The sequence below is a fragment of the Ambystoma mexicanum genome, chromosome 9 (genome assembly GCF_040938575.1).
Source record: "Ambystoma mexicanum isolate Mex_15411 chromosome 9, UKY_AmexF1_1, whole genome shotgun sequence".
Taxonomy (NCBI): Eukaryota; Metazoa; Chordata; class Amphibia; order Caudata; family Ambystomatidae; genus Ambystoma; species Ambystoma mexicanum.
In genome coordinates this window covers 796,202,121-796,229,067 of record NC_090931.1, presented here as the reverse complement: position 1 = coordinate 796,229,067, position 26,947 = coordinate 796,202,121, and the positions used below count along the sequence as shown (strand labels likewise).

General features: G+C 45.1%; 1 protein-coding gene across 3 annotated transcripts in view; it reads right to left on the bottom strand.

The window, feature by feature from the left end:
• The window catches only part of TMEM41A (transmembrane protein 41A), a 218,607-nt gene that overhangs the window by 57,393 nt on the left and 134,267 nt on the right, over positions 1-26,947 (bottom strand). For all 3 annotated transcript variants that reach the window (XM_069615745.1, XM_069615747.1, XM_069615746.1), the window contains exon 3: positions 19,681-19,842. In XM_069615745.1, the coding sequence (XP_069471846.1) occupies positions 19,681-19,842 (162 nt within the window). The remainder of the gene's footprint in view (positions 1-19,680; positions 19,843-26,947) is intronic.

Genomic DNA, 26,947 nt, shown 5'->3' with positions numbered 1-26,947 from the left:
TTTTACATTTTACCTTTCTTTACGCTAATGTATGCAACTTTATAAAAACTAAGAATTTACCACACCTGGGTACAACGTATAGAGTGTTTACTTAACTTTTACGGTGACTGGGTGAAAGGAGAGTGCACGAGTGAACCCTCGACCTATCCAGAGTAAATTCATACAAAACCCATACTAGGTTCACGGGTGATTATGGACTGTACCTACTGCAAAGTCTGGTGGCTAGCCAGGACTATATTTTCCCGTGACTCTTGGCAAAAATCTGTGCTGATCTACTCATGTTCAAATCATGGCTAGTTTACTATCCTTTCGAACTTATAATGGTTTACTTATTCCAGAGTAATTCTCCCCATATCCACTGCAATATTGTAAATGTTCTATTAGTACCTGGGGTGGATGCAGTAGCCAATCAGGTTGCTCAGATCGCAGGCTTAAATCGGATGATCCAAACCCACATTCTGAGGCTGTGTAAACTGCTTGCATCCTCCCAGCCATTTTACCACCCGTTCCCCGCCCCTGCCTTGGTTCATGGGCAACATCCCATCAGCACCCCCCTCCCAGTCCACTTACCTTTAGGATTTCCAAGCCACCGCAACAGTCCTTCATCCCACTGCCGAGGTATTATTGCTATGATATAATGCCTGAACCTTTAAAATCTGGGTTGAAAAAACAGCTTGCATCATTTGTCTGGTAAGGGCACTGCAGAATTCAACCAGTTTGTGTTGCTAGACTCTTTTTACACGAAATATTGTATTGCTATAGATGCATGGGAATTGCAGAAGGTATCTAATAGGAAGATCTACTAAAAAATAAGCAACAATTTGGCTAATTGTTTCCTCAGAAAAGTTAATCACAATCCAAACTAGTTTGATTCTGTTAACTCCTACTGGCAATCCCCACTCAGTTATGCAGTCACAGTTGGAAGGATAAACCCAATTAATCTCCTGCTCTGGCCCACTTCTCGCAGATATCAGAGGCACAGCTTTTGAATTTGATAGCATCCTGTCTTAATACAGCATGGGCCCTCCCCTCCGCATCATTTAAAAGCATGCTCTTTGATACTGGCAGACCTTGGTGCTATAAATAATAGATCTTTTTCAACCGGGATAATATCAGAACACAAATATTAGTGACTAATACTAAAAATACAGCCCATTGACCAGATATATTCCTCAAACTTTTGACCAATATCTTATATGCCCTATCGAATCCTAACTTCAAGCATTTGCTTTGGACAAGGATCAAGGTGGCCTAAAACAAGAGGAACCGCAGAGAATCCGTAATTCTTGCAGCAATGGGTGATGTAATGGGATCCTGGATGTAAACAGTGTCGGTGGGGGCCCTTATCCTTCTATAGCTTTCTGTGCCCCTTCAACAAAGTCGACAATGCCACCCACCTAGGTTGCCTAGATTTCCTTGGCATCAGAGACAATACTTGGCTGAAATCTTCTTGACTGGTTACCTGCTGTCATTTGCCCTTCCACTGTTCAGATCACCTGCAGAAATAGTTTGATGTGGAGTGGCACAGAGCTCATTGTTAGAATTTGTCCAACATACATATGAAGACAAGGGAAGACAGGACTGGCATGGGTTAGCCTCTTTTATTTATATGAATTATACACAGATTATTTTTCATTTAGGCGATGATCTGTGGGAAGGGATGGACAAATTAAAGTCTTGCATGGAGGAGTTGGCCAGAAGAGGATGACTCGGAATTGATAAGGTTATGTTATGAGGCACCAGAAACCTTGACTCGCCTGAATTCGTGGTGGGAGAGTCCTCAATCCACAGGCAGCCTTCACTGGGCTATTTGTCCAGTTACAACATCTCTGATGTGTAACCTGGGTGTGTTCATGGATCCCTTGATTTCCCTAAAGCAGGTGTGTTCAGTGACTCATAGGCCCTTTCTCTGGATTCCTTCAGCTTCATGTGAATGCATTTATCTCGAGCCGCATCAAACAATTTAGTGCCATCTACTTAAGCTGTCCCAAGTGTACCTTACATGCGCTTCATCTAATTTGAAACGCGGCAGCTGGGCTGCTCATGAGGTAAGACCGGAGAGAACACCCACCCTTCGTGCCTTGCACCGATTGCCATTTGAAGTAAGGAGTCAGTTTAAGAGACTCTGCCTAGTGCACCAGGCCCTGCTAAGCAACAAACCTGTCTTTATCCAGGTCCCCTTATCTATTGACTCAATATTATAGTCCGCCTCCCTTGGCCATTTCCGTAATTCAAACTTTCAAGATGGGGCAGTAGATCCTTTTCTGTGCAGGCCTCAAATTCTCTTCCAGTGTTGAATTTGGGGCAAACTAACAACATTTCTACATGCAAGGTAGGCGTAAGCCCTCTCAAATTCACACTGCTTAGGATATATGATATGGCATTTATAACGCGCCTATACACAAGTGTTTCAAGGCGCAACGAGGCAAGAGAGGAGGAACAGAGGGAAGACCGAGACAACAATCTTAATAGGCCAGGAGACATTGAGATCAAAAGCCTTTGCTGTAGCATAACAATACCTTTATAAGGTGAATGCAGTCTCTATAAATCGTTCTACCAAAGTATCCACTCTCCTGTTCCAGTTGTTGCAAAATCTCTTAACCTCCTGCTGCTGCCTGGGTTGGAGAAGTCAGAACCTGGCCTTGAGTTTTTTCAGAAAGCACTGGGGCCTACTCAAATGATCTTGCCAGTTTCCCACAGCCACTTCTGAATGGTCCTACCATTCACAACCATCCATCACTCTGCTTATACATAACCCAGCAGCCAGAGAAAATACACAGCTGTGTGAAAGAGTGTGCACAAGTGTTTGCAAGAGTGTGCACAGCCTGAACTTGTACGGTGGCATTCGTTTGCCACTGCTACACTTTGATTTGATTCACTCACTACCGGTCTGTACCTTAAACATGACGATTCACTAGGTCTGGTCACTTCTCCCCGGGGGGAGCCCTTTCCTATGAAGCTATGGAGGTGAGGCCGCTACCCAATAATCCTCAGGGGTAGAAAAAAGCAGTTTCTGCTCTCTTCCTAAATATCTTCCTTCTTAAGCTCTTCGCTCATCTGCCTCCAACTGCCTCAGAGTCAGTCGCTTCTCCAAGCAACGAGTTGGTGGTAGATCTCTTTCCTCGGCTGGGGCCTCCCACTGGAACAGCCTCCCTGAAACTTGAGGAGAATCATATTCTCCCAGTTCCGGAAGCACCTTAAAACCTTTCCTTCTGCTTTTTCTCCTCCTCTCCCCTGCTGACTTCCTGGCTGATACTGAAACTGCACTGGTTACCTGGCCACCCCCTGATCTCAGGCCCAGTTCCCTCACCCCCACCAGTCGCACTCCTGCACTGCCTTCCTGGCAACCCCCACACTTAGGGACTGTTTCTGTATCCCTACAGTTCCACCACCAGCACTTGACACCTAATGTCTGCACTTATTACCCTTGCCACCAGTTGGCTGTACCTAACTTATTGTTTATTATTCTTTATCCCATGTACTGCACTTTCCCCCTCCCATGCACTTGCATGAAATGAATGACACCTGGCCTAGTAGGGTCATTGTGTCTTCCCCTCTGTTCCCCCTCCCTTGCCTCGTCGCGCCTTGAAACACTTGTGTATAGGTGCGTTATAAATGTCATATCAAATCATAGGGAGAGACTCCCCCATGGGGACAAGGACTTCCGTCTTGTGAAAGACCTCCCTAACCCCTTGCTACCAGAAACCTTAACACCATTGACTCCTTCCCTATTTATACAACTGCTTATTATTGTAAAGTTACAAAGGTCTCAGATGTAAAGTCTAGTAATACTTGGAAGAAGATCAAAAGGAGCGATACTGATTACTCCCTGGTTACTCTCAGACGAAGAGGCCCCAATGGAGGCATGAAGATCACTACACAAGAATCAAAGAAAGACTTTGACAGTGCGCTTGGGAGGGACAAGCTACCAAATAGAGAGAGATGAAGGACTAGTTAGAGGTGGAAGCCGGCGTGAATGCTGGAAAGCCTGGGAAGTTCAAACCTGGGAATGCTAAAGGAAAGCTCCAGAGGTTGGTCCTCTGCGAAGAGGATGCTGCATCCAGGTCGGCAGGGCACTCAGGAGAAGCCCAGAGTGTCAAGGCAACAAGCAGTTGGAGGAAAGATGTCCCTGGCGTGACCCTAGCTGAGGTGGACCGTTCGGTCCTACAACGGTGCTAAAACCAAAAGACCAAACACCATGCAGAGTCAGCGTGGAACGACGGGGAGCAGAGAACGAGGAAGACTTGGCAGCCAAACAGGGCAGCCGAATACAAGAACATAGGAAAAACCAGTGATGCCACGGTAGAGTCAGTAGGTGCTTGGGCAAGAGTCAAGAAGTACTCGGGAGTCATCTCCCTCGTCACGGTAGTGATACCCAGAAAACCAAGAGTCAAGAAGGGTTCAGGGTGATCTGATCGAAAACATTGGGGCGAAGGAGAATTCATCGATTCATTTTCTTTTACAGATTGATTCTGCCCCATTTAGAATGGCAGGAGACCCCCTGCACGCCACCATAATCTACACACATCATTTCCCTACACCTACCCCTCATATATATATGCAGCAAAATTTGTTGCGAAAAACACGCCTAATTCTAGTTCGACCAAATGTACTCGGCAAAAACTCACATTCCGGTCAAGAAGTACACAGGAGTCATCTCCCTCATCACAGTAGTGATACCTGTAAAGAATTGGATAAAAGTAATTTTAAGACCTAGACATTGTTGTTTAAAAGTTCATGGCAAGAACTAAAGAAACTTTGTAAGGCTTATGAGGGGAACCGGCAAGAACCAGTTGATGGAACTAAGCAGACCAGGAGAAGGGAGTCATTCTCCTGATCCTGGGACAATTGGTAAATCAGACCCTATTTCAAGAGAATGCTGTTGAAGCAACCAGAGACAGGAATACTTCACCAGGAGAAGGGAGTCATTATCCTGGTGTTTAAAGAAGAACTTTATTGAACACTTTATGCTTTACTTTTGCAGTGGCAGGGATAGAGTAGTTGGTTTGGGACAGAGGATGGTTTACACGTTTTTGGTTGACTTCCATCCTGAAGAGCACCAGACTTATTCTAGGTCGAGGCAGGGAACCACGCCTCTAGAAGGAGATAGGTTTCCTACCTTAGTTAATAAAAGTTTATAACCAGAAACGAAACCAAATTGTCAGCCTACTTACTCCTTCTTGCCACACCTATGAGAATGCATCCATTTAACAATACCCTCCTGCACTTGCCACAGGTACACCACCAGCTATGTCCAGTCAACTCTGGAAGGTCCAGGTCATCCACTTGTCTGTGACCTCCACACTGCTCTGCTCATACATTGATATGCTCTGTGGCAAGGGCAGTGCCACATGCATAATCCTGTGAGCTGGCCTAAGTGACTCATGCCGGGACCATCTTGGAGCAGCTGCACAGGGACCACAGACAGAAATTGGGGTCCTGAGTACTGTGACAAATCTAGCAATATCGTCACTGATTCTCTGGTGGGAAGCTCCTACATGGCAAGGGAAAGGCAGAAACTATCCGACTCAGTGGGGGGAAGACACTTCAAAGAGGCAGGAAAATACTGGATCAAAATAATCCTGCAGCCATAATTCCTAATGACACCCATGTACCTTTGCAACATGGCTCTATGGTTTATTGTGGTGTAGAAAAAGAATTCCCAGGTTTTCTCAGCCAAACGCCTTGTTCACCCCCACCCCCTTTTTTAAGTACTGAGACGGCAAAGAGGGATGGAGCAATGAAGAGGACCAGAAGCGGTGAGCCAACGCTGTGTTCTAGTCTTTGGAGAAAGTTAACCAATGCCGGGAAGTTTAAAACTGTCACAGCTGACCAGAATGCAAGAGGCAGAGACTGACTGTTTGCAACTTCTTGCAATGCTGGTAGGAACGCCAGAGGCGAGCAGACTGAGAAGCAGCACAGAGGCTAACACAAACGGCGTGCAGGGAGACCGAGCCAAAAGAAGTTCACCACTTTATGGCCACAGGCAGCTGGAGCCACCCGTAGCAGAAGAAGGCGGCTACCTGGGCATACGTCCAGTCAGCAGACCGAAATGGAAGAAGGAAAGACGCAAGGAACACCAAAACCGCCGGGTAAGGCCAGGGAGAGCGAATTGGTTAACAGGGCACTTGAGGGTGAATTGCCTCGTATTAACAGCATGAGAGACCAATTAAATAATTGAAGAAACTGATACAGATATGAACAATGTTGAGAAAGGGTCAGTGACCCAATATTGGAAAAGCATTATTTTGTGGATGAAAGAGTGAATGGAGAAAGGAAAAGCCCTGGCAAGTTTGTGAACCAGGCAAACAGCGAGTATGGGACCCGCACTCAAAAGAGGAAGATAAAAAGCTGTGATACCCTGGCAGGAGAGTAAACCAGGAGTGAGAAGTGAATCTGAAATTGTGGAACAGTGATAGACAAATACAAAAGAGAAGAATCGTACCCCTTTTAATGATCAATAAAAATTGCAGAAATCCTGGCAGGAGAGTATACCAGGGGCAGAAAGAGGAACAGTGTGTAAGAAACCGAACATTCAAAAGAACTGTGTATTTAAAGGAAACTCAAGGGAATATTCATCCCCTGGAGTAAAGTTGAACTGTGTTAAAGTGCTGAAGCTTGAAGACAAAAGGAATCAAGGGACAAGAGGTATTTAGAGTGATATATTGGGAGAAAAACAATTAGTGGGTGAGGAGCCCTCCTTTTGTTAGCAACAGTGGAACATTGTTGACCTGTATCCGGAGACACCGGATAGACAGTGAAAGGCTAGAAGAAACACAGGGGAAGGGAGGACCCTTCTCTCTAGCTGAACCTTTATTTATTTTCTATTCTGCAACTTTAAACTATGTTCAATACGTTGAGAGAAAGCTACAAGTGCATAGCTTGCAGAAATCCTCTTGTACACATTATATTGAGTTTAGAGCAAGCCTGGGATTTATACCTGCAAGATAAGAATGTATAAATGTATGTTATGTATATGACTAATATGTACTACCATTTCCTTAACTAAGTTCCTCACAAGTAACAGCGCCTCGATGCCAAAGGCCTGTCTGTGCGCTATACAAATGTAAAAATAAATAGAGTGTAAAGGTCAGTTTAGGGTTCTTGGACACAGGACAGAGGACATTCTTTTGTTTAACATCCTCCCTCCTAAACTTGGGGTCAGGCAGGATTTCCCCAACCCCTCTTATTATTTTGACAATAAAAGTTCTATGTTGGAGCCTGGTGGAGTCTGGCTGCCGACAGGACACGAGCTGCGTATCCAGCTTACTTTCGTTTATTGTGAAGTTCACGGTGGGTTTTTACTGCTGCATACTTGCCACTGCCCGTTTGGATTTGAACATTGGACTTGCTTAAATTATTGGACATTGGTACTTATCATACATAATTCTGCTTGTAATTGCAGTTACCGTTTGATTTGGCCCCGCCCCCTGAGCTCCGAGAATTTTCTGTAAAAAGCACAAGCATGAGCCCAGGAAGTGCCCAGGAAGTGCCTGTTGGAGCCTGTTGGAGCTCTGGTGGCTCCAAAATAATTTTAAAGCTCACAAACGAGTGTTGCCCTTCCGCTTTCCACAGTCTGACTGTGCATGTATCTAGCTGTGCAGACTATCGGCTGTACTACATAAGGATTTGTCCCCAGTCGACATCGAGCGCTTATCCAGCACACCATAGACCTGCCATTTAAGGCAAGTGTTTAATGCATCGCCCTAACAATGTACTGCCGCTACACTGTACTAGCGTTTTAATCTGTTAGCATACCAACTGCCCTAGCAAATAGTCACGCTACATACTCACCAATCTAGTATAGACTTGCATCTGCCCATCTGTTCTTTGTATGTGCATGTATTAGATCACTTTGTTTTGCCTTAAGAATGTGTTTATCAGCAACATTTACTGCTAATATCTATTGCCAGAAAACTAGTCAATTAGTAACTGCATTCTACCATTTAACACGATAGACTGTCACTATTCTTATTATTTAGCATGTAAGACTGTTTATGCATTTTACTGCCTAGCCCAAGCCTGTAACATCACATCCCAGCAGGCACACGACCTAGCAGAGACCGCCAAATAGCCCACTTCCAACCCAGCTTGAGAGTGCACCAGCACTTAGAATACACCTCCTTAGCACATTCCACTACAGACCCATAGACCGGCGCTCCCATCAGCCCGTTAGCAAAGTCACATTCCTGCATCGCATACTCGGTTAGCCCACACCTTCTACCTTTCATCTACCGCTCTCACAGCACCACTAGTGCTCCTCTAGACTCACACCAACCTCTGTGCCATACCTGCTCTCATGCCAACTCACGCTCCAGCACAACTAGGCTTACTCCAGACCCTGGCTCTTAATCTGAGCTACATCTTCCTGGCCCTCCTCAGCACCTTCATCTACCTCCGCTACAATAGTATACCACTCAAAACCATGTCATTCAACATTACTACCCCCCAATCCTACCAACAACCCCTTGAGCTTCCAAACGAATCACCACTTTGCCAACAAAACCTGCGCTAAAGGAGCTTACACACAACATAAAACAGGCCTGGCTCGAATCTTCTGCCCCAGACACCAACCTCTGCCTTGCCCAACACCTTTCCTTCCCAAACAACTAGCATTTCCAATCTCACTCCATCCCCATGCCACAACCCACCCCATACTAGGAAACACACGCGGCATACGCCTCTCATCCAGAACTTCTCACACCACAACCCCTATCATAACCACTGCTGTCTCCATAAGAAATTCCAGACTCACAGCACGCACCCATCTCCAACACCTCCCCATCCTTTCCCAACACCCCCACTGCCCTCCTAATACTAGGCCACCCACAACCCATGTCTACCAAAATAATTTAACCACCAGACACCAACAGGCAACCAGTCCCACCACACGCCCCCCTCACAACACCAAAGCCTCTATCAGCCTCACCCAACGTCCCACCTCTCTGAGCACCAGACAACCCCTCATAGGAGGACTACTTAATGCTAGATCCCTTGGTGCACATGCAATTGAAACACACAACTGCATTCTTGAGTTCAAACTTGACTTCCGACTTCCTAGTGATCACTGAAACCTGGCTACATTCTGCTTCAGGCCCACATATTACCCTGGCCGTCCCCACTGACTACTCCCTCCTCAGAACAGACCGCTCTGAAGCTACAGGTGGAGGAGTAGCCATCATCCACAAAACATCCCTACCTTTCAGGGAATGTAAAACAGAAACCCTTAGTGGATACGAAACCCTATCCCTCAAATTAGCCATTAACCATCAGGAAACCATCAACTTCCTTTTAGTCTACAGAACGCCGAGCACCCCTAGCAAACCAGACATGGACCTACCGCTCCTAATTACACCCATACTTAAACCTAAAACAAAATACGTCCTACTAGGAGACTTTAATTTAGGCTACAACGACCCTGCAGACACCAAAGCATCAGCATGCCAAAAAGCATTCCAGGAAATGCAATTCTACCAAATAGTGAACATCCACACCCACACCCACACTAAAGGCAGAATCCTCGACTGGATTCTTACCCTCAACACTACAGTAACCATAACAGATGTCCTTAATCTGCACTGGACTGACCATTGCCTTATTAATTTCAAAATGAACATAGACACAGACTACACCACCAAAACTTGGAACCCCCACCCATCCAAGTCAGAAATGCCTGCAAGCTAACCTCAGAGAACTTAAACCCAATTCTCAAGAACCTGCTCAACACTAAACCAGTAGAAAACCTTAATTCAGACAGTATCGCCATACATTACCACCAATGCCTAAAATTAGCAGTCGACGAAGTAGCCCCCCTAAAAACCAAAATACCCAAACACAGCACCCCCTGGTTCAACAATGAACTCATAGAACTCAGAAGATAAATAAGAGCATTAGAACACCTATCCAGAAAGCATAACTCCCCAGAACTGTTAACCAAACTACGGAAACTATCTAAATCATACAAACTTAGCGTACTCACCCACAAAGCAGAGTCTTTGAATGACCGAATAGCAGCTGCATCCTCTAACACTAAAGAGCTATTCACCATTATGAAAGAGCTAGAATCCCCTATCCCTCCTTCTAACACCGTAATCCCGAGCAAAGACTGGTGCACCACCATTCAAGACACCCTATCCTCCAAAGTGTCTATGCTCCAAAATAAAATAGCATTGCAAAAACAATTACTACAGCTCAACCATGCGCCCTCCCACCTTCAGACCACAATTACTAGCTCTAATGCACCAGAATTCCATTTGACACAAGGGACTACAGAGCAAGTCCTCAAAACTATAGCTTCACCTAAACCACCCAACTGTAAAGGTGACAGCACCCAGCAGTCATAAAGAACTGCGCCACTATATAAGCGCCCACCATCACCAGCTTCGTAAATGAGTCCTTCAACTCCAGCCACATACCAGCATCTATCAAAGGAGCCTGGGTCACACCCCTTCTCAAAAAACCATCACTAGACCCTACCATCCCCACCAATTACAGGCCAATAACAACAGTGCCATTCCTCCTAAAAATCATCGATAAAATAGCCTACACACAAGTACAAGCACACCTCGAACAAAACCACTTACTAGTGGAAAGACAATCAGGCTTCCGCCCCAACCACAGTACTGAAACGGCCCTCCTGGATTTTAAAAACCAGATGGAAGCGATCAGAGATTCTGGTAAACTAGGCATTCTATTACTCCTAGACCTCTCAGCGGAGTTCGACTTGGTTGATCAAAACAAACTATGCGAAACACTGGCCACCAATTTCCATTTCTCCCAGAAGGCCACTAACTGGATAGCATCTTTCCTCTCAGACCGCACCTCAAGAGTCTCCCTAGGAGAAGTAGCAGCAGACCCCATCCCTGTACTACTAGGGGTACCACAAGGTTCTTGCCTCTCCCCCACCCTATACAATGCCTACACCAAATTACTCTTCGCTGCATTAGATGCCATGGGAGTGATTTATACAAACTTCGCTGACGACACACAGATCCTCATCCCCATCACAGGCAACCTGGAACAAGACACAGCCACCATCAACACCATCTATTCCCATATTCAAAACTGGATCCTCATCCCCATCACAGGCAACCTGGAACAAGACACAGCCACCATCAACACCATCTATTCCCATATTCAAAACTGGATGGTAAATAATCTGTGCCTCAATGAAGAAAAAACTGAGATCCTCATAATCGGTTCTCCTGCCAGACTCAGCAAACTTCACCCAGACTACACTTCTATCCTAATCGATGGCACTCCCATCACCATTTCCCACAAAGTCAAAACACTAGGAGTACACCTGGACTCCAACCTCACCATGAAGTCCCATATCAGTGCGCTCCCCTCCTCAACATCCTACACCGCCAAACTCATTACCCTAAGCAGGCCGCTCCTTACTACAGGCAACTGCCTCACCCTCGCTAGAGCCCTCATTCTAACTAAAACAGATTACTGCAACATCTTATTACTAGGTACCACAAAAAACAACCTTACCAAACTCCAACTCCTACAAAAGAAAGCCCTCAGAGCAGCACTGGGCATTAAAAGAAGAGAACATATCACACAACACAGAAGAGATGCACACTGGCTCCCAGTACACACAAGAATTCTCCACAAAACACTCACTACTACCCACAAATGCCTAGTTGATGTCGCCCCCAGCTATCTTAATGGCTGCATCACACGCAAAACCTCACCCAGACTACTCAGATCCAGTGCCAACACCCAGCTCCTCATCCCTTGCTGCACTTCCTCAAGAGCAGGCAACACTAGCTTCCCCATTGCAGCCCCCCGCATCTGGAATTCACTCCCCCCCCAACCCCCCTACCTGTCCAACGAAGCTTCCTTACCCAAGTTCAAAAAGCTACTGAAAACTTGGCTATTTAACAAATTCCAATAACTTATCACCAGTTCCTATGCGGACTGGGTCACCCTCTCAGCAACTTAGACAACTCACTGCAAAGAAAAATGACACCCAAGCCATACATACCATGCTGCCTACTAAATGCTTGCAATTTGGAAAGTAGACTGTGGCCATTATATGTATGTAAATCTGGAAACATTTTGTATGTAACCTTTTCTTGTTAACGAAGATATATGCAACTTACGCCGTGACACCCAAGGGTTTGGGCGTGTAACCAAATGTAATAAATAAAATAAATACTGAAACTGGTTACTGTGTCAGAGTCTTACTCTAGATTCCTTACAGTGCTTAGAGGGAAAAAACCAGATCCACCCAGTGAACACAGCCATCCTACAGAAAATGGCATTGCACACTAGGATGGGGCAGAAGAGTGGAGACATGCGGAAGTTCCCAGGGACATAACCTCTTTTGTGCTGGCCTAGCGCTGCCCCTCCCAACCATGGCCATTGCCATCTGAAACTCATACAGACATTTCCTCAATTAGGAATATAGCTGAACTAAACACAATCATGTGTATGATATTGTGAGAGCAGGTACTAACCCACGATGTCTTGGGGCATATGCCCATGTCGTCATACTTATGAAGGGTTTTGAAGTGGTCCCACTGTTTAATTTTGCTGTGATACATTTCATGTCTAGCCCTTCTGCGGCTACTCAGATAAAAAGGGAAACTAACCATTTAGCAAATTCGTTGCTACACAAAGTAACAAGGTTTTACTTTTGCAAACATTCCCATCATTACTAAATACAGGGCGAAAAAATACATTAAAAGGTAAGAACAATTTGCAGGCCTAATGCAGGATAATTTAAGGTTGACAGAATTGGCTACAGCATGCTGGAGGCTGAAAATATTGTATTCATTATAGAGGTAAGTGCAGAGGATCCCATGGACCATGGTTAGCAGGGTTTGTGGTTAATGAGCCAGTTTATCAGATTTTATATGAATCTCTTGGTGGGGGTTAGGGGGGGGTGTTGTGCTTTTAGGTCGAAAGCAAAATTGTTCCAGTATTAAGGGCCCAACACAACAAGGGATCTCCAACCACATCTCATTCTCTTGAAACTGCCCATTATTAGATAATTGTTCTGTGTGATCCTCATTTTCCTAGGAGTGCATTTGTTTAAGAATTTAGATATTAACCAACAAGCAAGAAATGGGGCAAGGGACTTTTTTTTTTAGAATCAATACTGCATGGGGAGCCAATTGGTGGCTTTCAAACCAGCTGAGAGGGAAGATTCATCCCCCTGGAGTAAAGGTGAACTGTGTTAAAGTGCTGAATCTTGAAAACCAAAGGATATCAAGGCAAAAGAGGTATTTTTCTTACAACTGTAGTATAACAAGTAGTATAACACCCCCCCACCCCCGAAACTAACAGCCCTGCTTCTCTTAGACGTACAGCACACAAATACAAAGATTTAAGGCTACAGACCCTGCACAAGCCTCGCAGCTTTGTTTAGGATTGGTTCCTGCTGTTTCAGTTGATTTTCTCAACTCTAATTAGAGGCTTATTACAGTAGTCCAGGCGTGAGAGGACCAGCATTGTGGTAACTTCATTTGGGTGGTTCATTTCAAGTAGAGCACAATCTTTCGAAGGATGTGGAACCGGAAGTGGGACTTTGTGCCAGTGAGTCAATTTGAGGTTGATGCGATAGCTTGTGAAAGATTATTCATAGGTTTTTGGCTTTGTCTGGTGCGAGTATGATCTACTCCCAGTAAGCGTGGCCTTTTCGAATGGTCGTGAAGTGGGGGTAGGTAAACTGAAAAAGATAATCTCCATCTTTAGTGCATCGAGACAGAGATCATCATGCATGTTTCAGTCCTGGAGTCTTTCGAGAAGTTTGGTATTCAATTGAGAGTGTCACCCCTCATCCCAATCTTTATTTATTTATTCTTTAATGTGATTTAGTTTAAGAAACTCAAACTTTACACATAACATACAAATATAAACATATACCAAAGAGAAAACTAAAAGTAGAAGGAAAAAAGAAAAATAATGTAATAATATAATATACATAGAACCTTAACCAATAGAGAATTACAATTAAAAATAGAATAAGCCTAAAACATGCAATAGTACTTTCTTAGATTCCATTAGATCTTTGTCTCTTAAAATGAGATTCATGAGTCCAATTATATTCTACATACATATTTAGACTTTCCTCACAGGGTTCATAAGTTAATTTCGGGTTACAACTATACTAACAATTGCACCCATAGCAAGATCTCATTGTCTTAGCGTTACAACTCTCATATTTCTCATATCATGGGACCCAGCTTGGATTCAATTTTTAACCATATATTATAAAGAGCGATAAACAGGCGCATATTACAGGTGTTCGTGCAATATAGCCCGAATGTCATTTCACCAATGGTTTCTAGACTATGTAGATATTTACCAATGTGTAACTGGATTGTGCCGGTCAATGTTTGGCATTCAGTTAATAGATGTTTGGCTGTCTCCAGTGATTCAGATATATTACAGAGGCGACAGACTCGCTCGTGGACGGGAACATTTTCTCTAGTCCCCAAGATCACCCTAGTAGGTAATTGTTCCATTCGGAGTAGAATGATGAAGCATCTGAGCCTTTTGGCAAGACAAAGGTTCAAATACACCTGTGGCTTCATAAAGGTATACTGCCTATATATGACAAACTAGTAGCTCTTCAGCGTGCCAAAGTGTAAAGCCACCCTGCTTGCTCGTAAAGATAGAAATCGATGCGGTGACTTGCGCTGCTCTGATTTTACGTGCTTGTCTGCAAGCGCAATAGTCACTGTTAGGCTCAGTCTCAACTCCCAGGTAACGGTAAGAAGGCGCATATGGTATATTTATTTTACCCACCATCAGGTTAACACGGGAAGCTCTTCTACAAGTGAATCTCAGCCCTTTAGTCTTATCCAAATTAATGGTCAGGCCATTTGCGCTAGCATATTCCCATAAGGCGGTCGCAGATCGTCGGAGTCCGCTTATGATGTTGTCCAATAATACCAACTCATCGGCATATGCTAGCACAGCACAGGGGGCCACACCAATTTTAGGCAGACAATTATAGGTTTCTGTTATTGCTGCTGGTATGTGGTAGACATATAGATTATAGATGAGAGGTGCTGGGACACATCCCTGCTTAATCCACCCTATTTTGTAGCACCTTTTCAGTCATGTTACCTTCTTGATTTAATTTGAGTTGGACCGTGGTATTCTGATGCCGAAGTCTAAGATAGTACAGGAGTCCCCCCGGGCAGCCCGTAGCTTCTAGTTTTAGCCACAGTCGGTCTCTTGGGATGGAGTCGAGGGCAGCCTTAAAATCGATGTAAAGAGCGGAGGCTGCCCCCTACTAAATCGCTCTAGTGCGTAAGATATCCATCACCATGAGATTGTGAGTGGTGGAGTACACATTGGAATTTACTTAGTATATTGGCATTGTCTACCCATTTCTGCATTTCGCTTAACAGCAGTGAGGCAAAAAGCTTTCCTTTTAGGTCTAACAGACAGAAGCCTGTAATTGTTGGGATCTAATCAATTTCCCTTTTTAAATTTGGGTATGAGGATTGCGGTTTGCCAAGAGTGGGGGAGTAGACTGGCCCAAAACTCTGGATAGTTCTTAACTACCACGCTTTTTCTTCTATCAGAGCTCGGTGAGTGTGCCCAGAAGCTTTGCTGCCTGTTCTCCACCTGTTGGTGGCATCTGCGGTCCCCCTGACCCCCAGGTATTCCCCTTGTCCCCTACTCCCGCCCCGCACCGATTTCCTGATTCCCAGCCCTCCTGCCTGCAGTTCCCGCCCACCCCACTTCCATTGGCCTGCCCAGGCGAGTCTATCGACTCGTGCACCCTCACCAGCTCCTTTCTTCCATCGGAGCTCGGTGAGTGTGCCCAGAAGCTTTGCTGCCTGTTCTCCACCTTTTGGTGGCATCTGCGGTCCACCTGACCCCCAGGTATTCCCCTTGTCCCCTACTCCCTCCCCGCACCCATTTCCTGATTCCCGGCCCTCCCGCCTCCATTTATATATCCCCCCCCCCCACACGCCTCTCCGCTGTGATTGGTCCTGGCAAGGAGATCCCCCTCATTCCCAGTCCTCCCAGGGCAGCCGGCGGATGCGCGGTGAGTAAAGTTGTAATTTGGGCCATTCCGGGCCTTCTCCATTTTGTTGGTGATGCATATGAACTCACTTGCCAATCTTAGCTAGTGCCACACATGTAGGGAAATGAACTTTAGCTTGTGTTGCATCTAGATAGAAATGTGACTGATAGCATGTGCCACGCTAGTTTGGAATTCTGAACTTTAGCTTGCACCGCATCTAGACAGAAATGTGACTGATAGCATATGCCACACTAGTTTGGAATTCTGAACTTTAGCTCGCGTCGCATCTAGATAGAAATTTCCCAGAATCCCCTTGCCCTCTACTCCCTCCCCGCACCCATTTCCCTGGTTGACTTTAGAAGTGTGCCTATTAACATGCCCTGGTTGGCTTTAAGAGTGTGCCCCGGTTGACTTCAGAATGTGTGCCTAATACCCTCTCTGTGCAAAGTGGAATTTAGAAGTGTGCCTATTACCATGCCCTGGTTGGCTCTAGAAGTAGGCCCATTAACGTGCCCTGGTTGACTTTAGAAGTGTGCCTAATAGCGTGCCCCGGTTGACTTTAGAAGTGCACCCAATATCCTCTCTGCAAAGTTGAATTTAGAAGTGTGCCTATTAGCATGCATTGGTTGAATTTAGAAGTATGCCAGATAACGCTCCCTGGTTGAATTTAGACGTGTACCTGATATCTTCTCTGTGCAGAGTTGAATTGGGTTGCCTATTATCCTCTCTGTGCAAAGTTGAATTTTAGAAGGGTACCTAATAGAGTACCCTGGTTGAATTTAGAAGTGTGCCCGATAGCGTGCCCTAGAACTAATGAAGTGAATGGAACGTGTGAAGATGACGAGTGTGGATGGATGAAGCATGGAGTAAGGATAACGTGGGTAGAATGAATGAAAGGAGGAGTGCATAAAATGGTTGAAGTACATGGAACGGATGGGAGTGCACAGAACAGGTTGGAGTGCACAGAACAGGTTGGAGTGCACAGAACAGGTTGGAGTGCACAGAACAGGTTGGAGTGCACAGAACAGGTTGGAGTGCACAGAACAGGTTGGAGTGCACAGAACAGGTTGGAGTGCACAGAACAGGTTGGAGTGCACAGAACAGGTTGGAGTGCACAGAATGGCGTGACGTACATGCAATGGCTTGGAAGGCATGGAACGTCTGAAAGAGCATTGAAAGGAAACGGTCGTAATGCACCGAACAGTCAGAGTAAATGAAACGGATGAAGTTCATGGAACTATTGGAATGGGCGTGATCTCAAGCACCTAAAGTAAACCACCATATTCACATTCCACCCTTACTCTCTTCTTAACACCACCACTCAAATAGAACACAGCGATACTATGAATCCATTCAGTATAGCTGTTCTCATACCAACATCTGCCTCATACTCCCCATCACTAACTAAACACTGCTGGTTACAAATCCTCCCCCTCCCCCCCAGCCAGGCGTTCTCCTCAGGCCTAACGCAGCCACAATCGGTCTGGATAAATCCTGCCAGAACGAACACATACTCTTGACCTCTCAACCACCACATCTACCGCTAAGAAGCAGCTATTACACGAATGCCACACCAGCTGCACACATATCCGGTGCTCACACGCACCTTTGACTCCCTCTACTGACTTCAACTTCGGTTCCCAAGGGCGTTCAACCTACCAGCGCCTTCAGACCATACCAATGGTACATAAGGCGCTATATAAATGCAAAGTAACGTAACATAACATAAGCCAGCCCGTTGGGGCCCAGGGCTCTCGAGGTCTTTAAATCTTTTATTTTGTTTAAGATTGCCTCATAGGCAATCAAAAGGAGGATGTCTCGGAGCTCTTCTCAATGGTATGTTCACAATCTCATCGTCCCCAGAATTTCGTCCTTCTAAAAATTTTACCCAGTTCACCTCCGCTAATGGGATTGGCTAATTGACCTTTAACATTATCCCTTGCCTCAGTCAAGAGTGACCAAATACTGCACATATATTTTGAGCAGATAGTCTGCACTAGCCTTTGATAAGCGCTATTTCTTTCTGCCTTTTTTATATTCTTTATAGAGCCTCTATATCCGTTTTTAACTTTCCTTGCTCTATCGCAGTATTGTACCACTGGAAAGTTCATGGCCTTAATTCTACAGAGTTCAGTTCTCAGACCCCTCTTGGCATCTCTAATCTCTTTATTGAAAGGTGGCTTGTTACCCTCAGTTCTTACCATGAAGCCCATATTAGAGAATGCATGTTTGCCCAAGAATGCCAAAATCCATTCTTCAATAGCGTTAATGGACATGGCATTAAAATCCTGGAAACTAGAGGTAAGCATGGATTCAAGAGCTTCCGTTGCCAACCTTATATTCTTAACTGACCCTGCGTTATTGGCACTTATTCTGCTGATATTCATTGTCGCAGGGACAGATCTAGTGATGTGGAGGGAACATTGAAGTATTGTGTGATCGCTCCAATTATTAAGGATTACTTTCATGTCTATAACTTCCAACTGCATTATGGGGCACATGAATATATAGTCTAAGGTACTAGAGACTGCTCCGTTTGTCCATGTATGTTTCCCCGGCCTATCACTGGACGTACGGCCATTGATCATCTCCAATTCCTAGGATTCAAACAGTTGGATCCATCCTAAACCCTCCGTCTCCCTTTTCCCATGGGTCATTAAACACTTCTCATTTAGCTAAGGGTTCAGTGAAGTTAACCCCTCGCCTGTCATATGGCAATTGATGTCCCCCATTACTACTACCACAGAGTTGCCTGATTTTATTGTCCAAGATATCATTAAGTCATGGAATGCTTCTTGTATTAATTCCCCCAACTACTGCTCCTGGAGGGTTATAAAGGCTTACAAGTAGGAATCTTTGAAGACTACATTCCTCTCTATACTGCACCTCCACAGCCATGAGATTGTCCTCTTGATTACAATTAATCCTTCTGGAGACCAATGTGTTTGCCACCCCCATAAGTAATCCCCCAAATGGACGACCCATTATGCCCCTTTTTGAATATGTTTGATACACCACAAAGCCATCTAATATCAAAGGGTCCATTGCCCAGGTCTCTTGCAGACAAATACAACTATGTTTAGCCAAAAAAAGAATCGACAGAACCCTCTGGTCTCAGTAAATGGGCAAAGCCTCTACAATTCCATTTAAGGCACGAAAAAGCTCAACGATTAGCTAAAGACCCCGGGAGAGATTCATCAGCCATTTTAGCACTTGTTGTACTTCAGCAAGTTCCAAGTTTTTCCCTTCCATCGGCTTGAAACAAGCTGGTTCCAAAGTTGGAGTTGCCATGCTTCTCAAACCTGCGATACATTGAAGTTCGTGGTTATGAGGCTAGAAGTGAGGCACATCTGTTGTTTCCCTGCCTTCGTGCTGAAGGTTGTGTAGCCCTCCCCCCATCCACAGCACCTTTAATTCCGATATTTTCTTAGCTTAAACCCCCATTTTACTTTAAGTAAATTTTTTTAGATTAGCAAAGATGTGCAGACAAACATGAATGTATTGCATTTAATTAACAGTAAAGGATATTTCTCACAGAAAAAGCAAACAGGATTATTCACTAGAAACCCCTCTGTTGCTATAAGAGCAATTAGCTTCTAGCAGTTAATTATTGTCTCACTGTAAGAAGCCTAACAAATTTCATCTATACATGGACTGAAATGTAGTAAGTTTCCATTTACCTTTTTCTGAAGCATTGACACTTTCTCCGGAAAATAGTAAACCACGTACTGTTTCCCAAAGGCATTAGAAAGCAAATAGCAGCAAGTAGCTCCCAGAGAGGTCAGTGTACAGCACACGAAAAGTCCCAGCGCAGGGCCAAACAAGGCACCTGCAAGCACATTCTGAAACAAAAATTCAAAGTTAACACACTGCAATCCACTCAGAACTTTGATTTAGAGTTTGGGCCCAAGAAATAAATGCAGGGATTAGTACCATTAAAGATGTTGTATGCTTTATTGATCATGCATCTTGTGTATAGGTGCGCTATAAATGCCATATCATCATATCAAATCATACATGAAATAAGACACAGGAACTTAGTCTTGACCCGTTTGATTAAAACAGGGGTCTGCAACCGGTTGCTTTGCAGATGTTTTGTACTAAAACTCCCATGATTTCCCGCCATTGATTATGCTGGCGAGGGATGGTTGAAGTTCTGGAGAGCCAAAGGTTGAAGATCACTGGTTTAAAACAAAAGGAGTAATTGATATTCTGGATGATCAATCATCCAGAATAGCAATCATCCGGAGAAGCAGGTCCAGGGGAGATGCACAGAAAGACAGCCGAGTTGGCCATTGTTAGAAGACCGCGGGCGCTCGAAAATAGACAGCTGGCTCAGAAGAAAAATACTGAACTAATGAATTGAGGCAACTCTTGTCTCAAGAGAAAGAGAAAAAGAGAGAAAGAGAGAAAGAGAGAAAGAGAGAAAGAGAGAAAGAGAGAAAGAGAGAAAGAAAGAAAAAGAAAGAGAGAATATTGGAACCTCCATTACCAAAAGCCTAAAGGGAACAATATTCAAACAAAGCGAATACGATTTACAGAAAGGAAGATCATTTATAAAAGAAGACTATAACAAGCATTGCCTAAGCCAAAGAAAGGCAATTAAAGAAAACCAATGTTGGCAGAAAATAAGCCCTCCTTATAAAAATCATTAGGAGGAGGCAAATATAATCTGCATTACCTGGGGCAAAAGAATCCTTGAGAGACATTGTCAATGTGTATTGTATCCTTGTAGAAGAAGTTATAACCCTCTGGCGGTTAATTTAAGGTCCAAAGAATCATCCATGAAGCTGTTGATTTAATTTCCCCCATTGAGAAGGTAATTGTGGAAGGTTTGAAGCAATCCTCACCACAAAGAACTGGTAGTAGTAGGAGTTTTTATCCTGGCAGGCGAGTATACAAGGAAAGGGACAGTCCTGGCAGGCGAGTGGACCAGGAAGAAGATCCATTGAAGTACTACAATGTGGTAGACAGTTGTGGTACAAAGACAGTGCTATATCCACTGAAGAAATATTGTGTAATCATCAGTACAAAACTGTGTTGCTCATGAAGAAATGTGATTTAATGAAAGATTATTGGTCTTCAGAGAAGAGAATCATTATATTGGATCCTGATATAAATAGTTGTTACCTGATCCTAATCTCCCTGTCCATACGCATGCTTTTTGGTTGCGTTGATCTACGCCCATTTATCCCAAGTGCAAGGTAAGCTTTATCCTTATTTTGGAGCTTTGCATCAGCCCTCCTGACTGTCATAACAGCCTAGTAAAGTATCATCATATTTTCCAGTTAAATCCTAGAGATCCTGCTTTACTGCTATAACTTTTTCCCCACTCGTCTTGATCAAGTGTTTTCCGGTAGTCTTGATGAGAATAAGCTACCAGGCGAGTACCTACCACACCTAGTACTGTATTGGTTGGTGACCCTGTGCCCTGCAGCATGGGGCATGTTTTTGTTGCACTATGAAGTGACATTTTATTTCTCAAACACAACTGTGTGCATGTTCACAGATATTTGAATTTGCGAATTTTGGATGGTCTTCCTGTGACCATGAGAACCTTACCACGGTCCCCTAGGGGTCATTTTATTATGTTTTTATGTCACTTTTGGGGTCAACAAAGGGTTACATCTTCCCCGTTTTCTTAAAGACTTGCAGCACTAATGGCTATTCATTTGTCTGATTGGCATCTTGCAGTGTGGACATCTCTCCAAGTGTTGCGAGAGACGCAAGCTCTGACTATTCTGTAGAGCGATATATATATATATATATGATACATTACTCAATGTCATATTTCTGATGCTTGTATCCGCTTAGATTCACATGCTATGCATAGGCCGACATCTAGTGGTAGCAGCGTAGTATTACATTTTTTGTTTTTGAAACTCAAAAAGGGACGTTGACAGGGTGTGCCAGTAATACTATCCCTAGTGCGACGTCCACTGTACCCAATGACCTTCACACGTTGAGGTCCCTCAGATGGTTTTGTTTCTGATATGAGGTAGCATGAAGTGTAGCGCGAGTACAGATGTAATAAAGCAAATAAGAGTAGATAAAGCCAGAAAACATCTATGCACCTTCTACTCCACAGGGGAGAAAGGGTGGGCGATTGCGAATCTAAGCAGATACAAGCATCAGAAATAAGAATATGGTGAGTAATGTAACCCTTCTGAGGCTTGTGGATCTGCTTAGATCACATGCTACGGATAGATTAGCCAGCAGTGTCTGGAGAAGTTGATGGGTTGTGAGAAGGTACCGCAGCAAATAGATGTGTTAGCACTGCTTGTCCCACCTGTGAATCGGCTTTCGAGTGTGTCTCAATGCAGTACGGCCGAGTAAAAGTATGAATAGTGCTCCATGTATTTGCTCTGCAAATGGCGTCCAGCAGGACGTTTGCAATGAAGGCCAAAGTAGCTCCTGTACCCCTGGTAGAGTGAGCTCTTGGTATGAAAGGCAGTTTTGTTTGATAGAGAGCAGCAGAGCTGTATGCCTTTCACTATCCATTTGGAGATGGCATTTTTTGAAAAGTGATCCCCTTCCCTGACAGGTACTATGGAGTCAGACAGTTGGTCTGTTTTTCATAGTGGTTTTGTTTGGTTTACATAGTAAAGAACCACCCTCCTTACATCTAGTGTATGGAGGTTTTTCTCAGCTGAGCTTGAAGGGTTTTGAAAGAAAGCAGGTAGTTCTGTAACGCTCACCTGGCTCCCACAGGGGCGTCGATCGGACCCGGACAGCTGCGACCTCCTCCAACGTGAAGCGTAGTGCAGAGATGACAGACTGGACTGCACCGCCTAATCTCGTCTGCTTGACCCGTAGAAGTATTCTCCTGCAAGAGGAGAAAGGGATTTAGCCACCCGTGGATTTTAGTTATGGCACCCCACTGTTCTCCCCACCGATATTCACTTTCAGTAAGCTCACCTTATGTTTGTAAATGATGAGCTCTCCATCCTGCGTGAATTGCAGGGGCGCGTAGATACCAGTTACTTCACTGGTTTGAAGGTGTTGGAAGAGTTCCGGATGAATATGGACTCCGAGGTTCCAGGTGAGAACCCGTAAGTATAAAGTTCAAAGAGTTCAATATGTCCGATGTTCACTCTTGTACATTCCTTTCTTGTGTTGCAGCTGGGTCCAAGGGAAGATTGTCTTGTGGCAGCTGATGGTGTTCAGGTAAGAGTCTGTATTACCCAACACTGTCCGGCCAAAGATGCGTGTGTATAAATTGTGGGGTTCTCTCTCCTTACAGGTGCGGCGTAAGAAGTTGCGGTTTGTTACAGAATAATGCCTCTGGTTGTTAATCAGGTAAGTCTATGGTGGAGAGGTTGTATTTGTTGGCTCTCTCTCTCACCTTATGTTTATTTTGTCCCCTAGATGGTGGAATTCGGCGGAGAGAATGATTGAGGCTGCGCCGGATCAAAAATGCTGTGAGGACTGGCGAGTATGGCGCGGCGCTGCAGCTGGCGATGCGACGCGTGTAGAATAATGTCTTTTTCAGTTCGAAGATGTGATGGATCCGGAATTCAGGTAAGGATTGAAATAATCTCTTTTCTAACCTTTCCTTCTTCTTTCTTCTATTGCTAGGAGCTCTGGATTCGAGACGGGCATGGCTGAAGACTGGATGCTGACTGCAGGCACAGCGAGCGTTACGCTGCTGGATGCAGAATAACGCGAAGCATGTGCTGCTGTTCGGGCGTGGTTTAAATAGCCTCCAAAGTAGTTCCAGGTAAGAAGTCCCTAGAACCACACCCGAGTAAAAAAATAGTCCCTGTAGTAAAACAGTCCCATCCAGGCCTCACGTTGGCTTGGATTCATTTGCAGCATGGTCTGCATGAGGTGAGTAAAGTCTATGAGCCTGGCGGCCTGTGGCGCCAGGACTGAACCCAGACAGCCCCCAGCCGGGGCTGCTGGGGTTTTATTAAATATCTGGATGCCTGCTCCCGGGGCTGATGGGCTTGATCCAGATGCCCGGGGGTAGGCATCAAGACAGCTCAATGGACTGGTTGACATGAAACTTGGATATGAACTTAGGTGAAAACCTAGGATGTGTTCTTAGTACCAACTTGTCATTGTGGATGACAAAGAAAGGTTCTTGCACTGATAAGGCTTGTAGTTCTGACTCTTCTTATGAGGTGATGGCCACCAGAAAAGCAGTTTTGTATGTTAGGTGTTTAAGGCTGGATTTGTGCATAGGCTCAAAGGGGGGGGCTATGAGCTTTGCGAATACCACATTTAGATCCCACCCTGGAGGCGGGTTTGAAATGCGGTGCTAAAGCCTTTTTACTTCTTCCATGAATGCCTTAATGACAGGGACTTTCCCTTTCCACCAGGACACCTTGCTTTGAGAAGTGGTGTACGCCGATAGAGCCGTTAGGTGAACCTTGATTGAGCTGAACACTAGACTGGAGTTTAGTAAGTGAAGCATGCAATGAACAATGTGTGATGGAGTACATTCAATCAGGATTACATTTTGTGACTGGCAACATATTACAAATCTTTTCCCTTTGTTAAGTTTCTGGTGTTTGCTTTGCGTGCCTCCTTGAGGATTTCCATACACCTTTGAGGTAGTTTTAAATGGCCAAATTCTATGACTTCAGGAGCCAAGCTGCCAAGTTCATGGATTGAGGGTGTGGGTGTAACGTTGTTCCCCTGTGCTGGGTGAGCATGTTGAAGGGGCACAGGAGTTTGATTGGATCGCACATCGCCAGTTTGCTCAAATGCGGAAACCAAGGTTGTCTCGCCCACATAGGAGCAACTAGGTTTAGTGTCACTTGTTTCTGGTGCATTTTGTTCACTATCCTGCTCAGTAGCAGTGTTGCGGGAAAAGCGTAGGAAAAATTCCCTGACCAGTTCATCTGGGCATTGTGCGTTTTGGCTTGTGGCGAACAAGCCTGTAAGGAAGGATAGCCCCATAGGGAGACAACATCGTCTAAGAGGTTTCTGCGGAGCCGACACTCATGTTCTTGGGTAGAGGATCTCTGCTTAATGAGTCCACCAGAGAATTGAATTCCCCTGGAACATGTTGCACCATTAGGAACACGTTCCGCTTGAGTGCCCACTTCCACATTTTTTTGTGCTAGCCTGGACAGACTTGGAGAGTGTGCGCCCCCCTGCCTGTGTATGTAAAACATGGCAATGGTGCTGCCCGTGAGGATTTGGACTGTCTAACCTGACAGACGCACTTGGAAAGCTTGTAGGGCTTTGAGCACTGCTAGTAGCTCTTAAAAGGTTTATGTGATCCACAGGCCATGTGCTGTGTGGTGAAGGTAATGGGCTCCCCACCCAGTGACTGGTGCGTCTGTTGTGACAATCACTTGCACTGTAGGGTTGTGAAAAGGTTTTTCCTTCAACGGATTTTCCTTCGTCCACCAGCATAGCGCTTAACTAGGGTTGGCAAAACAACCACTAGATCGTCCCACTGACCGCTTGCCTGAGACCACTGTTTCGCTAACCACTCTTGCATTGGGTGCATGCGCAACCGTGAATGCGGGACAAGGTAAATGCATGAAGCCATCATCCCGAGCAAATGCACCGCTTTGCGTCTGGTTATTTGGCGAACGGCTAGATACTGAGGTATTTGCACCAGTTTGTTTTGCACTCTTTCGTTTGACGGAAAGACTAGACCCTCTTCTGTCTTTATGACAGCTCCTAAGAACTGAACTAGACGGATTTTTTTTCATTGATTGAGAATTCCAATTGGAAAAGAAGATGGATTGTTCTTTGGGTATTTTGCTTGCAAATTTGGGGGGGGATTCCCCAGTTATCAGACAGTCGTCCAGATAAGGGTACACTGGGATTGATTCTCGTGCGTAGGTGCGCTGCCACTACTGCTAGTACCTTGGTGAATACCCTTGAAGCGGTGGCTATGCCTAAAGGTAGCATCTTGAATTGGTAGTGTTGGTTTGCTATTTGGAAGCACAAGAATCTTCTGTGCGCTGGGAACATTGAAATATGAAAGTAAGAATCTTTCATTTCCAAGGTTGCCATGTAGTCTCCCCGTTTTAGCAGTGGGATTACTTCCTGTAGCGTTGTCATGCTGAATTTTTGTGGCTTGACTTAGGTGTTTGCAGGGCGCAGGTCTAGGACAGGGCGCATTGTTGGGGTCTTTTTTTGGTACAAGGAAGAACATTGAATAAATACCCTGGTTTACCTGGTTCGCCTCGACGATTTCTATGGTGCCCTTTAGTAGCAATGCTTTGACTTCTTCTAATAGGACGCGTTGTTCTTGTGTAGTTTGCCTTTGTCTTGGCGGATGGTTGGCTGGTGTTTGTATTAGCTCTATGCAATAGCCCCCCGCCACGGTGGAAAGTACCCACTTGTCCAACGTGATCCCCTCCCATGCGTTGGTAAAGTGAGAAATACAACCTCCTACTGGAGAGGCATGGGAGGGAACCTGTAGCGGGTGGTCATTGCTTAGGAGGGGTTGAGCCCCCTCTTGAGGAGGCTCTGCCCCTACTTCTGGACCTTCTTTGTCCCCTTCGAAAGCTCTTTTGGGGGGACTGCCCTTGTGAAGAACCCCAGGGTGAACTCTGGCCACCCTGGTTGTAATTGTAGGACCGCTGGGAGCTCGGTCCTCTAAACCGGCGTGTATTTGAGCCTCCTCTCTGCCCAAAGTGTTTGTTAGTGAGTTGTCCCAGGGATTTGAGGGTGTGTTTGCGCTTTTTAATGCGTCTTCGACCACTTTGCCAAATAAAGCGTTGGGCTCGATGGGCCCGTTTAAAAGGGTAGCCTGGGTCTCAAATTTGAAACCCGATTGACGGAGCCATGCATGGAGTATGATTAGAGTACCTTCTGCCACGATTCGCCCCGCATTGTCTGCTGCGTCTAAGTTATTCTTAAGGATGCAGCTTGCTACCAGTCTCCCTTCAGTGATAGTGTGTAAGAGCTGTGTTTTTAGGGGCTATGGAAGCAAGTCTATTTGTTGTGCGACCTCGTCTCACTTGTGGCAATTAT